General features: G+C 53.1%; 1 protein-coding gene across 1 annotated transcript; it reads right to left on the bottom strand.

Annotated features, from left to right (window-relative positions):
• Positions 1-352: 352 nt before the first annotated feature.
• On the bottom strand, positions 353-4,119 carry LOC123408892 (structural maintenance of chromosomes protein 5-like). Its single transcript, XM_045101923.1, has 6 exons — positions 3,702-4,119; positions 3,529-3,602; positions 3,290-3,439; positions 3,066-3,170; positions 851-2,966; positions 353-748 (listed from the first exon to the last, which is right to left on the bottom strand). The coding sequence occupies exons 1-5, from the start codon at positions 4,117-4,119 to the stop codon at positions 2,937-2,939; spliced, it is 777 nt and encodes a 258-aa protein (XP_044957858.1). The 3' UTR covers positions 353-748; positions 851-2,936.
• Positions 4,120-15,043: the final 10,924 nt, after the last annotated feature.

The raw sequence follows: 15,043 nt of genomic DNA, 5'->3' as shown, positions 1-15,043 counted from the left end.
CCTGCTAGTGGCGCACCTATTTCGGCTATTAATGGTGCACTACAGGTGCGCCACTAGCATCACGCCATTAGAATTTTTTACTAATGGCGCACCACAGGTGCGCTATTAGTATCTGAAATACTAATGGCTCACCAGGTAGTGCGCCATTAGTATAACCCATGGTGCGCCATTAGTATGCCTCCTAGGGGGCCATATTTACCCATGTGCTCTGGCTTACTAATGGCTCACTAGTTGATGATGCGCCACTAGTGTGCTTTTTGCAGTGCGCCACTAAATTACTGAGTGGTGCGCCACTAGTATGAATACTAGTTGTTGGGGCGCGCCGCCTGAGGGGCATATGGGCGGTGCCAGGTAGATGAACGACCTTTTTGACTTTCATTTTTTATCTGATAGCAGCACATGTACATGCAATTCTCGATTGACTTATTACATTGGAACATCATGCGACGAAGAAACTGAAATGCCATGTCATCACATGCAAGCATCGACAGGAGCATTTTGTTGTTTGTGAACATAAGATACATCATTAGATCGAGCACACTATAACAGAAACATATACATTCAGATGAGCTCCACGAGCTACTGCATTAGCTCGCCGTCGTGGATGGCGATAGCCCTCTTGAAACACGGCATCAACGAAGGCGAGGGAGATGTTGAGCTTGGTCTGGAGGTCCCTGATGGCAGCCATTGTCCTCTCAATGGCAAATGGCTTAGCACCCTTGGTGTCCTGGCTCTTCAGCCTCCCTGCCTACAAATCTGTTCCACTTCATATCTTTGCTATGACTCATTCTGAACTTCTAATGATTATATATAAATTCTGAAAGAAGCGAGTGTGCTCGACTGAACGTACCCTGACTCCAGGCTCTCCTTGTGACTCTGGAAGAGCTGGAATGGCTCCAGCGAAGCTTCACAGACGCCGACTTGCTCGTCGACGGCTTCACTCTAGACGCCAACTGTCTATGTACAAGATAGCAATGGGGAATGCTACAATCTACCTTCTAGTTATATTCTGTAAATCGGTTTTCTCAAATCAGATGTCAAAAGCATTAGTCCTTAATTTTAGGCCACTTCATTTTTTTTCAGAGCTTCAATTAGGAACAAAAGGAAATACTGGTCAAGATAGGAAACCTGCCTCCGGTTCTTCTTTTGCTGTAAGGACTTTTCCTCGGCAAACATTTGTAACACTGGTTATAATAATTTCAGTTCTCAAAGTTACAGTACTAATCGCACAGAAGTGATGTTCCATGTCGCCGCCATCAGTGATGAGGCATGTGTTAGGGAGCGAAGTTACCAACACGCTGATCAACAGAGCATTGTGTTATTATACACAAATACAACAAAATAAACAAATACATGTGATAGCAGTATAGCGTGTTTTTCGAGAAACAGGAATGTGACATCACAAATTTTCAGCTTACAACAGAATACTTCGTGTTTCAGGCATTTGAGTATGATCACACAATCTAAATTAGCGAGTATCTAGTTCATATAAGATGTTAGAAGATATTACAAAGCTCATCTACTGCATTATCAAGAGGTTCAGATATAGCTGCACACCAAGAGAGAAGTTATTAGATAAATATTTTACATGGTGGCATAAGTATCTTGAACACTAAACATAAATAAGAAAAGCCATGAGAACATCGTTTAGTTTTTGTACCTTCTTATCCAACAGACATTCCAATATGAAGCATTTGAGTTATACTCCATGGTCAAATTATAATCTTCCCTAGATAGAAATAGCAAGGAAGAAACAGATAACATGTGTTTTTAGTATTAGTGCAACCAAGTTATTCAGATAAACCAGCAAGTAATTCATCTTATATCCACTCAGGCCAAATATCATACCAAACCAGCAAGTAATTCATCTTATCTCCCATCAGGTCAAATATCGTAACAAACCAGCAAGCAATGCATCTTGTAGTTACCTCGTACCCTTTGTTCTGACAAACTGAAGACTATCAGACACTTACATCTCCACCACACCAAACCGAATCAGAGAATGGATAGGCAAGGGTGCCAAACCTCCGAACGCCCACTTATGGAAGGTCGGGTTGGTGTTCAAGAACTTGGGGTGCACACAGACCGACGCGGTTGTGCCGCAGTGTCTTCAACAGTCGGAGTTGTGCACCATGCTACCCTTGCACCCCCAGAACACCGCCACCTGCAACAACCGATTTAAAATCTTTTTTATGTGCATGCGAGCATTGTCAACACTGTTAAGGGAAGATGGAAACCATATATCAATAACCACATGTGAAATAAATCATGCAAGAAAAGCTTTGATCAGGTCCAATTTAATAATCTGGAAGTTATCACAATCTACAAGATCTCCTAATGCAATTCTCTTCTCATAATCCACCGTTGGACCATCTGTGGAACATCTGCACAGTTTGGGATAGTAATCAGGTTAATTGAAATGCCTCCAGCAGAAAATAACAAGGGCCCCAAGCATAGAAAGCGTAATGAAAAATGAAACCTTTACCCGGATCAGCCGATAACCAAATTAATTGGCATATGGAAGAGGCTAAAATATCATTGAATGAGAACAATTATATGCTAAATTTATAAATAAGTGAGATGATTATTATAAATTGTTTGGAGCTAAGTCTCCAACTTAGAGAAAAGTAGACGCAAGCTCCAAACCTATCCTACGAAAAAGACATCAAGCTAAGTAACTAAGCTAAAATTCTAACATTTCTCATCGAAAGTGCAAAACCTTTTAACATAATAGTCGGATGGTTTAGTTTTGCTTGGTCAGGTTTGCCTTTAAATCAATTTAACACTATAAAATGACCCAGAATAGTCTAATGCTCCAGAGACTTTTTAATTTGCTGGCAATGGAAGCTGGTTAAGTAGCATTCAAATTAAAGGGAAGAGGATGTGAGCATTAAGAAGGTGAGAACATATCCTCCAATTCATAGATTCACTTATTTTCATGGGAGCTTCTTCTTCATGAGCTCAGCCTATGGAAAAATGAACCAACAAATAGTATTATGAGAATGTCATGGTATATTAAATTACTATATGGATGTCATTCATCACAGAGAAACAATACAACAGACCTTCTTGAAGAGCTTATCTCTTTGCCGGACACGTTGGACATCTTTTTCTTGTTCGGCGTTGAGGGCCTTGAGGTTGTTCAAGGTCTGCTCCTTTTGCTTTATAGCCTGAAATTCGACACAAGGTCGGTGGTCAATCGAGCTGGTATGTAAGAGACAGTGTGTACGATGAAGCCAGAGAAGCTTCAGATGTTGAACAGGGAAAACATGGAAGGATTGATGTTTACCACTTCAATATTCCTCAGCTCCCTGCTCCGTTCTATAAGCTGGCGATGCTGAACAGGTAAGTTAGGATTGCCCACAGCTTTCTCCGTGTCTTCTAGCGGCTGGATGGGGGTGAGCTTTGCAAACTCACAGAATCGATCTTGCAGCAAGAACTAAATCGAGACAAATCGTCATTCGGGTATAGGTACACAGTGTCGCCTACTCCGTGAAGAAGAGAGGATGACATGACACACAGACCTACCTGAGTGAGGTTGTTGATTTGGATGTTGAACTTCTTGATGACGTCCAAGATATGCTTCTTTGGGACAGTAGCACCTGAATGAAAGAAACAAGAATCTGTCAAAAGTTGTTGTTGAGCAAGAGTATATATGTGAATAGAATAGAATAGATAGATATAGGGTTTGTAATAGAGACCGTCGAGTAGCCACTCAGACTTATTGTTGGCATCGATCTTGCGGGTGATGTGGATGTCGCTGGCCTGTGACTGGGAGCGGAGGGAGAGGCGGACATGGCCGGACTCCTCGCCGCGCTTGACGAAGGCCCCGACGCTGGAGGCCCTGCCGAGGATGTAGGGGTCGGTGGCGAGGGCGAGCGCGATGGCGCAGACGAGGGAGCTCTTGCCGGAACCGTTGGGGCCGACGACGAGGTTGAGGCGCGGGTCGGGGCGGCAGACGAGGCGGCCGTAGGTCATGAAGTTGCAGAGCTCGATCTCCATGATGTTGCCCAACACGTAGTCATCGTCGCCCCGCTGATGCTCATGCTGCGCGGCGGAGGTGGAGGCCGAGGCGGAGGGCTCGAGCTTGGGGCGCTTGGCAGCACAGGCGGGCGCCATGGACGGCGGCGGCGGCGACGACGACGGCCGAGGCAATGGGTTGGTAGGGCTTGGGGTTTGGGGCTGTTCGGCGGGACGGGACGGGACGGGGTGGGGAATTTGGAGGAAAAAATGGAAGGCAACCGCATCGGTGCCTTTGGGCTTGGGCTAAGAATTATAGTAGTGGCGCATTGGGTGAGTGGTGCTCCATTGCTAGTTAAACTAGGAATGACGCACTCCACCCCGGTGCGTCATTAATACTTTTGGAAAAAAAAAGTTTGTTAGGAGTGGCGCACCGTGTGTGTGGTGCGCCATTAGTGTCCGTCACACTAATGGCGCACCTGCACATGGTGCAACACTGCTATATAGTAGTGGCGCACCACTTGTGTGGTGCGCCATTAGTGTCTATATTATCTATAGCCCTTTTCCTAGTAGTGTCGAGTTGTACGCGTGCTGAACTCGGAGGTGCCGTTTGTTCGGCACTAGATCGGGATAGATTGTGATGGGTTCATGGGACGGATCTTGATGACATTGCGGGACGGGCTGCAATTTCAATCGTGAAGATGTTCTGCTAGATCAACCGCATTATATACGCTTCCTCTTAGCGATCTAGAAGGCTATGTAGATTCAGTCTCCCCTCTCGTAGATGATCATCGCCATGGATAAGTATTGCGTGTGCATAGGAAATTTTTGTTGCCCATGCTACGTTCCCCAACAAGTGTTCCATACCTTTCTTTAATGGGAATTGGAACCTTATGTTTCCCTCTTGGATGTCATAATGTCACCTATTGTTTGAAGAAAAGTATTCCAAGTATTATTGGACAAGACGGATTGCATTCAATATCAAGCATAGTGAAATCTACATGCACATAATTTCTATTAGCAAGGATAAGCACATCATTTATTCTACCCGAAGGTTTCTTACTCGTAGGATCCGAAAGATGCAAGTTAAGGGAACCCTCATATATATCAATCAGACCAAGGATGTCACATAGAGATTTAGGTATGCTTGAAACATTTGCACCATGGTCATACAAAGCATTGAATTCATATTCTTTAAGGTTTATATTGGTAGTTGGTTCCCATTAATAATGCAACTTTTTGTGTATAGAAACTTCCAGCTCAAGTTTCTCAACATAAGGTTTTATCACTCCTTCTACTATATGTTTAGTAAAAGCTTTTGTCGGTGTTCTGGGAACAGGGGTACCCAGACTTGCCTGTCTGCGGCCCAGGGTTGGCCCACTCCATCGACCAAGCATCAACAGGCTCGAGAAGGCCCTCGTGAGGGGCCGAGCCTCACGAGGAGGAACTACATCAAGACCCACAAGGGGGCTCTTCAGGACCCCTACAGGGTGGCGAACATTCCAAGGCAGGGCCCAACCTCAGGAGTCAAAGGTGACGCAAAAGAAGGACATGTGAACCACAGATGCAGAGCAGTGCATCAACCCGTTTCGTACAACGGGGTCCACGACGTACGCGGGACCCGAAGGCATCTTCTAAAGGTTTCCATTTCGGTGTAACCACGCCACTGCCGCCCGCCGGCAGGGCAGAAGTCACCCCTACAGCGCGGGCAGCCACTTTGCAGGAGAATACCACCTTTGGACAGGGGTGCACGTTCCCCCACCCCCTTCTAAATTGGCCATTGTGGGATCCCTTCCCGCCGAAACGATAAGGGCACAGGACCGTGGCCACCGCTATTTATAGAGGATAGGTTGCTTCGTAGGAGGGGATCGGAACCCTAGCCATTAACTCACCCACCATCACACCGCTAAGTTCACCTAACCTTAGGAGGCCGAAGAACATTGTACTAGTTCATTCACCAACCTCCACGAGAGGCAATCCACCAAAGCAGGAGTAGGGTTTTACGCTTCCCAGCGGCCCGAACCTGGGTAAATTGCCGTGTTCCTTGTCTCCCTCACCATCGTGTGGGTTCTTAGCCTTTCCCACCGAGTAACGAGGCTGGTAAAACAAATCTGTTGAGTGAACTCCGCGCGTGCCCTTAAGTACGAATTTTGAGGGTTTTGCAGAGCCCGAAATCTGACATTTGGCGCGCCAGGCAGGGGACGCGTGTCGGAGCCTCCACGCCAACAACAGGAACTAGATCTCAGCTCGGCGACTCCATGGCAAGTGCAACCACAGATGGCCGCCGGTCCGCAACGGTGGATGGCGTCCGAGGAAGTAGGGTCGTCCGTTCGGTCGCTTGCATTCTCGGCGGATCGCTAGAGCCACCTTCCGACCGCCATGTCAAGCATTTCCTGCAGCGCAGGGGGGACAGCTCGGCCAAGGCCCGAGCCCCCAGAACGCCGCGTGTGTCCAGAGGTCAACATCACCTTCGGCCCCAACGATCAGCCCAAGACCACGAAGGCTGCCGAGGCGCTTCCCATGTTGTGCACGCCGACCATATCTGGCGTGGCTGTCTCCAAAACCCTCATCGACGGTGGCGCGGGCCACAACGTCATCTCAATGGAGGCCTTCTACGCGTTGCGGTTACCCCGAGAGCAGCTTGGCCCTTGAAGCCCTTCTTTGGGGTAGTTGCAGGATCCGTTGTCCCCGTGGGACGGATCCGTCTCCCTGTCACGTTCGGCACACGTTCCAACTTCCGCACCGAGCACATCGACTTCGACGTCGCTCACATCCACCTTCCATACAACGCAATACTCGGCTACCCCACCCTCGCATAGTTCATGGCGGCGACGCACCCGAGCTACAATTTTGCCAAGATGCCCGGGAGCGGCGGTGTGCTTACCGTCATTGTGGACATCAAAGATGCCTCATGGATGCTCGGGCTATACCATAAGGCCGCGGGCCGTGGTGCGTGCCAACTCCAGGGGCGAGGCGCGCATCGCGGAGGACATGGGAGCCGTCCACGACATCGCGCCCGTGAAGAAGAAGCCGTTGTTTTCCCAGGACTGGGCGGAGATGGAGCAAGTGTCAGTGGATGAAGGAAACTTGGCTCCCACATTCACCATCGACTCGAACCTCCCCAAAGACCAAGAGAAGGCATTGGTGGGTCTCCTTAGGGCGAACAAGGACGCGTTCGCCTGGAGCGCCTCCGACCTTTTGGGGGTTCCGAGAGACGTCATTGAGCACCACCTCATGGTGTGCACGAACGTGCATCCGGTGGAGCAGAAAGCAAGGAGGCAAGCCCCGGAGAAGCACGGGTTCCTTGCTCAGGAGGTGCGCCAATTGAAGGAAGCTAGGGTCATAAGGGAGGTGCGCTACCCAGAATAGGTGGCCAACCCGGTGGTTTTGCAGAAGAACTGTGGGAAGGAGCGCATGTGCGTCGACTTCACGAAACTCAACAAGGCTTGCCCTCAAGACACGTTCCCGTTGCCATGAGTCGACCAGATCGTGGACTCCACCATGGAGTGGGACCTCATGTGCTTCTTGGATGCATTCTCCTGCTACCACCAGATCAAGAGGGCGGTGGAGGACGTCGAGAAGACAACTTTCCTCTCTTTGCGTGGTAGACTGCTACAAATGCATGCCTTTCGGGCTGCGGAACACCGGGATGACCTTCCAGTAGTTGATTTATATTGCCTTGGGGCCACAACTCGGGAGGAACGCAGAGGCCTACATCGACGATATCGTGGTCAAGTCAAGGCAAGCAAAAACCATGGTGGAGGACCTGGAGGAGACCTTCGCCAGCCTGCGGGAGCTGAACCTGAATCTCAAACCTCAGAAGTGCGTCTTCGGGGACCCATCAGGTAAGCTGCTCGGTTTCCTGGTGTTGCTCCAGGGAATCGAGGCAAACCCAGGTAAGTTCAATGCCATTTACAAGATGACCACTGTCACAACCCTCATGGAAATGCAGAAGCTGGCGGGGTGTGTTACCTCCCTGGGTCGTTTCATCTCCAAGCTTGGCGAGCGGGCCCTACCCTTCTTCAAGATCATGAAAAGAAAGGGGTCCTTCGAGTGGACCCCAGAGGGCGACGTTGCCTTCGATGAGCTCAAGCGTTACCTCATGATCCCGCCAGTCATGGTGGCGCCTTTCCCTCGGGAGCCTTTGCTATTGTACCCTCCTGCCACCCCCACTCTGCCAGCACGGTATTGGTGACAGTAAGGGAAGAGCAAATATGCAAGGGTGCAACTTTGGGAAGCCCCAATGGGCCACCGCCCACAATGCCTGGGGGTTCACACGACTCACAAGCTCCAACTCCCCCGCAAGCAGAGGGACCTGAGGCGCAGACTGACGCATCATGTCATGAGGAGCCTTGCCCTCCTAAGGCCCTGGCTCTTCCTCTGGACAACGGAACGTCCGGACCTCCTGAAGCCACCGAGGAGCATTACATCTCGGGCGGACGCACCCTCGTCGAGCACCCCGTGTACTTCATCAGCACGGTACCGCAGGATGCATGCTCGCGCTACCCCATGCAACAGAAACTCCTTCTAGAACTGCTCGTCACCTCGCGCAAGCTGCGTCACCACTTGCAAGGACGCCCGATCAAGGTCGTCTCCGCTTACCCCTTGGAGAAAATCCTGCACAACCCAAACGCAGCGAGAAGAGTTGCCGAATGCAACATCGACCTTCAGGCCATCAACATCGAATTCAGCACGACCAAGGTCATCAAGGGGGCGGCCCTGGCCGACTTCATAGCAGAATGGACGGATGCACCGGTATGGGGGCTGGAAGGGAGCCAATTCCTTGCCCCCGGAGTGGAGGCGCCCGAGGGATGGACAATGCACTTTGATGTAGCCTTCATGCGAAAAGGAGCAGGGGCTGCTGTCCTGCTCACTTCCCTGATGGGAGATAGGTTTCGCTACACCGTGCAACTCTGCTTCCAGTGGGGGGAGAAGGTCTCCAACAACATAACAGAGTACAAGGGCCTCATCGCCGGCCTCAAGATAGTGGCGGCCTTGGGGGTCCGGCGCCTCACCGTGATGGGCGACTTCAGCTCCTCGTCAACTTCTCCCACAAAGAGTACACACCCAAGGCCGAACATATGGAGGCATATCTGCAGGAGCTACATAAGATTGAGAAACATTTTCAGTGTCTGGAGCTGCAGCACGTCCCGAGAGGCGAAAACAAGGAGGCGGACGACATCGCCAATAGTGCTTCGCGTCTCGAGGCTCAAGAGCCAGGCGTTTTTCAGGAGAGACTCTTCAAGCCTTCCACAAGGCAATCACGGGAGAACCAGGCATCGCATGAAGAGGAGCTCCCCCCAGCACCACCATCGGGTGTTCGGACTACGGCCAGGCCCCGAGGGCTCGACTGCTCCTGGCCCTGGAGGCTCAAGACGATGATTGGATGCAGGAACTCGGGGCATATCTGCTTCACGGCACATTGCCGGAGAAGGAAGAGGATGCAGAATGCGTAGTACGATAAGCCTCAACCTACTGCGTGCGAGACGGCGCCTTGTACCGTAGGGGCCCGAACTACGTCGTGCTGCGGTGCATTTCCACGGAGCAGAGGTGCGAGCTACTGGCCGACATCCACGGAGGGGACTGCGAACATCACTCCTCTTCGTGCACACTCGTAGGTAAGGTGTTCATGTCAGGTTTCTTCTGGCCTACAACTTTGGACGACACCACCGAGCTGGTCAGGTCTTGCGAGGCCTGCTAATTCCACGCGAAGAAGATCCACCAGCCCGTGCAGGGCCTCTAGACCATCTCGCTTTCCTGGCCTTTTGTAGTCTAGGGGCTGGACATATTGGGGACCTTCTCGCGGGCAGTGGGGGGCTTCCACTACCTCTTTGTCGCCATCGACAAATTCACCAAGTGGGCATAGATGAAGCCCGTTCGCACCATCCTAGCCGGGTCCGCTGTCAAGTTCATCAAGGGCCTCGTGAGCCGCTGCAGCATCCCCAAAAGCATCATCACCGATAAGGGTTCATAGTTCACCAGTCAGCTCTTCAAGATTTACTGTGCTAACCTCGGTACACAGATATGCTATGCATCGGTGGGCCATCCACGGAGCAATGCCAGGCGGAGCGAGCCAATGCAAAGGTCCTGGGGGGTCTCAAAGTGAGGAGCTTCAAGAAGAAGCTTGAAGCTTGCGGCCGGGGTTGGGTTGACGAGCTCCTATCGGTACTATGGTCCATCCGCACAACTGCAACTAAACCCACTACCGAAACCCCGTTCTTCCTCGTCTATGGAGTAGAGGCGGTCCTTCCCCGCGAAATGAAGCACCGGTCCCCGCCGGTCTTGGCGTTCGATGAGGAGCGTCAGGAAGCTGTGCGGGGGACATACCTCGTGCTTGGAGAGGAGGCGCGCCGTCGGTCCTCTCTCCGAGCGACGAGGTACCAGCAGGCCTTGCGGTGCTACCACTGCCGCAACATCCGCTCCAGGACACTCGAAGTTTCCGATCTCGTCCTGAGGCGGGTCCAATCCACGGAAGGCTTGCATAAGCTTTCGACCATGTGGGAGGGCCCATTCAAGGTCGTCCACGTCTCCAGGCCTGGCTCCGTGCGTCTGGAGACTCAAGATGGAGTTCCCATCCAGAACGCTTGGAATATCCCGCACCTCCGCAAGTTCTAACCGTGATGACTCTGCACCGCCCCTTGTCAGTGCACTGAAGACTGGGGTCTCTAGTGCCCCAGACTTGTGTGAGACATCGGCAACCCCTCCACAGCGGCAAGGCGCGTCCCTGGGGCTAAGGGCGGAAGCAAGACTCAGAAGCCACCAAGTGCTAATTGCATGCCCCGGCAAGCACTCGCTTGCTGGGAAGGAAGAAGAGACCCCGGCAGGAGCTCCCTACCGCAGAGATAAGCAATGCCGCGGCGAGACCCTCCCATCGAGGTAGAAGGACTGAGCCCCGACAAGCCGCCCTTGCCCGGAAGGTTCAGTAGTAGTGGCTTTTTGGGGTTTTGACCAATCGAAAGGCTGTAAAGAGGGAAAGATCTACAGTAACCCAAAACGAATAACTAAACGCATGCAGGACTAGGGTTTTATGCACCCCGCGGCCCGAACGTGGGTAAAAAGATCTTGTCGGGCCTCGACTCTTGTTTGTGCTCTTGCCGCGACCCCTCTCCCCGCCAAACCAGCAAAAAGGGTACCATTTAGGCCACCATAGGTGTCGATTCTTCACCGACATCTTAGGCGCGCCAGGTAGGGGGATCGCCGGACGCAGGCCGACGTCAGCACCACCCCGCTCGTCGGCTCCATGGATCCCATTTCGCCGCTGCATCTTCCCTTAGTGGGAGGAAGCAGTGGCTACTCTGCCCGCGTAAGAGCTCATAGCGCCTCCGTAGGTGCTATGCGAGCGCGGGTCGAAGGAGCGGAAGCCCCGAGCTTCGCATTGCCCGGCCGACAGACCTCCTTGGGACCCCGCGCTGCTGTCGAGGGCGTGACAGGGGGCTTCGGCCAGGCCTCCGACGCTTACTATGACCGAAGCACATCTCCGGACTGCTGCATGGTCATCGAGGACGCGTCCGAGGCCCTGAACCGCCCCTTTACGCGCCCTCCGGCTCGCATTTCTCGTTGGAACGCCATAGCGCCAGAAAAATGCGCTCGGGGGTTCCGCCAGGAAAACTCTTGCATAAGAGATAAGAAAGCCTTACGCCCCAGCGTGCCTCTTTGCTCGAGAGTAGCCAAGGGCCACCGGTGAAAACCTCGTCGGCAAGGAGGCCGCTGGAGGCAACGTCAACTTGCCGAGGATATGGATACTCCTCCCCGGCAGCACCTTCAGATGTTGTGTCTAGGAATGCCACGACGCGTCAGATAAGTACAGAGGCAATCTTCTTGCCGGACTCTTGGTAGATTAGTTCAATCCTTTTGAAGCAACGACTTTTGTATTAGAACCCCGCGCGGAGATGGACCTTGCGAGGATCAGTGCACTCCGACTCTGTTTCGAGCCTGTTCAACGACTTGAGCAGCCACAGAGCGCCCTTATCTTGTTTCGAACTCGCTCAACGTTTCGGACGGCTACATAACACCTTATTTCGCCTCAAGCCACGCTCGACGATTTACATGGTTGTACTGAGTGCGACAAGGAGTCCTGGCGGTGACGACCTCCTCTGCCGAGATTTCAAAGGATCCGCTCCTCTAAGTGCTCGCAGCAGGATAAGTCAAGCCGGCAAGCATCCGGAAAGTGCATAGGAATAATCATACAAAATGAGAGTCGAATAAAGGATGCAACTGTTCATTCATTTGTCTGGACACATTTGATACCACTTACAAAGCATTGTTGTCCTAACCTAAAGACTTTGTCTTTTAACGAGGAATGACCTATGCGGAGGGAGTGAAGTATAATAAGACAAAAAAGCAGGTCAGCCCCTGGCGCAACCCACGCTGGCTCCTCCTGGACCAGCATTGCGGAGTGGAGAACATCACCGGAGGACAGGGCGACCGGAGGAGATGAAGGGGCCGGAGCCAATGGTTGCGCCCCCTCAAAGACGAGGCATCGATGCGGGCTCCGGCAAGATGCCCCCACTAGGTGGGGGAGAGGCATGAGTGGACCTCGGCGGTAGGGACAGCAGTCAGTCAGAGCTCGGGGAGTCGTGCTCCGACTTGACCCCCCAAGATCCTGACCTGCCAAGGGCACCACTGTCGCCGATGTCCCCCTCGTCGCTATCGCTCGAGGAGGGACACTCGGCGCCGCTCGAGCTCTCTTCGGAGCAGCCGAAACGCACACCTGTGCGGCCGTAAAACTTGACGGATAGCATATTTTCCTCCGCTAGCTTAAAGCGGAGGATATGACCATCCTCGATGCTGTGGGCGCGTCCGAAGGCTTTCCAGCCCTGCCCGAGCAACATGGAGTGGCGCTTCGGGTACTCCACACGCACCTCCATAGCACGGTGGGAGCAGCCGTGCGCCCGCGACCAAAAGACAGGGGGCCTGGCAACCTCCATCGCCATAGAGAAAGGGCGGGGGACATGAAGATGGCCCGGCAGGACGTCGTGCAGCTCCACAATGAACTCCAGCGCCATCCCGTATGAGTGCCCACCAATCCGTAGAGAAGGCGGAGACGCTGGATTAACACTCCGCCTCCCTCGGCGTCGACACCGACATCCTTGGCCCCTCGATCCTCTCCCGCCATGGTGGACGGGGATGCCGCTGGCTGCGACTCCTGAAGCTGTGGCATGATCTGGGCGGGGTCCCCTTGCCGCCCTGGCGGCCGACGGAGTCCGGCCCTGTCCCCTAACAATGGTTAGGGGCGGGTGCCACCAGCAAAGCCGAAAGAAACAAGAGAAGGCAAGGCGACAGGCACTGAAGGCTTCGAGAGTGAGATGGATGGGAAAACCTAGGCGCAAACACCCTAATTTATAGGGCAAAGCTCGGAGGCCACCCTCCTTGCTCCATAAGCCACCGCCCCTCTCGCCCAATCGCCCTCAAGTCACGAGCGGAACTTGGAACCGCCCTGATGCACCAATGCATGCACGGGCGGGCCCATCCACGCTCGCGGCTTTTGAGGCCACGATCGCCACTTGCCCGACCACCCCTACGCATGTCCTACACGTGGCAGAGGCGTTTTTAGGGAATAAAGAGGCCATCACGTGCAATCCGCACACTCTCCCACTTCGCGCGTTCAATGCACGACATGGGGAAAGAAAGCATATAACGGCTCGATTCCGATAAGCCTCGTGCCTGCGAGTTCGGGCACCGCTTTGGGCCTGGCCCAACAATGCCTCGCATGCATGTGTGGCCCAGGCCTAGGGGCTCCCGTCGGTGCAGTAAATACTTCGGTCTCTAGTGCCCCAGACCTGTGCACGGACACCGGCAGCCCTCCACAATGACAAGGTGCGTCACTGGGGCTTAGGGCGGAAGCAAGACTGAGAAACCACCAAGTGCTAATTTCAAGCTCCGGCAAGCACTCGCTTGCTGGGAAGGAAGAAGAGACCCCGACAGGAGCTCCCTGCTGGGAAGATAGACCATGTCGCGGCAAGACCCTCCCGCCGAGGTAGAAGGACTGAGCCCCGGCAAGCCACCCTTGCCGGGAAGGCCGACAAGGCCTTGGCAAGCCATCGCCTCCGTGCCAACAGGAGCAAGAAGAGCCCTGGCAAGGTAACCCTGCCGGGAAGACAGAGAAGGCCCAAGGAGATGCGCGGGCCCAGGGCGCCCTCTTGACCTACGAACGCATCCACCGAAGAGCACACCACCAATGATGCCTGGGACACGCGTCTGCCCGCACGCCCGCGCAACATCCCGAAGTTCCCATGTGTGGGTATGAGTCCAACACCCCTGACGAGGTCAAGGAAGTCTGTCGAAGCATTTAATGCACCTTTGATAAGGCAGTGACATTGGAACTGTCGGTCGTCTCTGTTTCACTCGTGAACCAACCGTTCACCCACTGAGCCACTATGGTGACCCCTTCGCCTATAAAAGGAGGCTTGATGCTCAGTAGTAGTGGCTTTTTGGCTTTTTGATGAATCGAAAGGCTGTAAAGAGGGACAGATCTACAGTAACCCGAAACAAATAACTAATCGAAAGGAGTAGGGTTTTACGCACCGTGCGGCCCGAACCTGGGTAAAAAGATCTTGCCGGGCCCCGACTGTTGGTTCTGCTCTTGCCGCGACCCCTCTCCCCGCCAAACCAGCAAAAAGGGGACTGTTGAGGCCCCCATAGGTGTTGATTCTTCCCCGACACCCCTGCACTGCCTCTGCGCCGCCTTTACAAGGACCCAGGATCATCCTTCAATTCTTCCGGAACCTACTTCATCCCATGACACTCTCACGTACTAACGAGCCGAGGTTGTATACGCCCAGGCCCCCCCCGAGGATACAAAAGGGGTCCATACAACGCCTAGTGGAGAAGATGGAGGAATCAACACAGTCCACCAATGACTTATGGAATCAGGCGCCTAATGGTTGGGTGGTAGGGAAACTCGCGAGGCCAAAGCATCCTCACGACCTCCCAGATACACTCGACCGTGACACTCTCACGTAATAACAAGCTGAGGATGTATACGCCCACGCACCCCAGGATGCGGAAGGGGTCCACCCCACGCCTAGTGGAAGCCCTATGCTTAGCGTTGGGGGAGATGGAGGCAGAGAATAGATTAGGTGCC

This window comes from Hordeum vulgare, chromosome 7H (assembly GCF_904849725.1).
Source record: "Hordeum vulgare subsp. vulgare chromosome 7H, MorexV3_pseudomolecules_assembly, whole genome shotgun sequence".
NCBI lineage: Eukaryota > Viridiplantae > Streptophyta > Magnoliopsida > Poales > Poaceae > Hordeum > Hordeum vulgare.
Note: the sequence above shows the minus strand (reverse complement) of the source record. Positions and strands in the feature narration are given on the sequence as shown.

Excerpts from the sequence above, each read along its gene's own strand:
- LOC123408892 (XM_045101923.1), bottom strand. The coding sequence starts at position 4,119 with ATGGCGCCCGCCTGTGCTGCCAAGCGCCCCAAGCTCGAGCCCTCCGCC. Across the intron at positions 3,171-3,289 it reads AGCTGAGGAATATTGAAGTG|GCTATAAAGCAAAAGGAGCA; the intron begins GTAAACATCAAT and ends GTCGAATTTCAG. Across the intron at positions 2,967-3,065 it reads GAGATAAGCTCTTCAAGAAG|GCTGAGCTCATGAAGAAGAA; the intron begins GTCTGTTGTATT and ends ATTTTTCCATAG.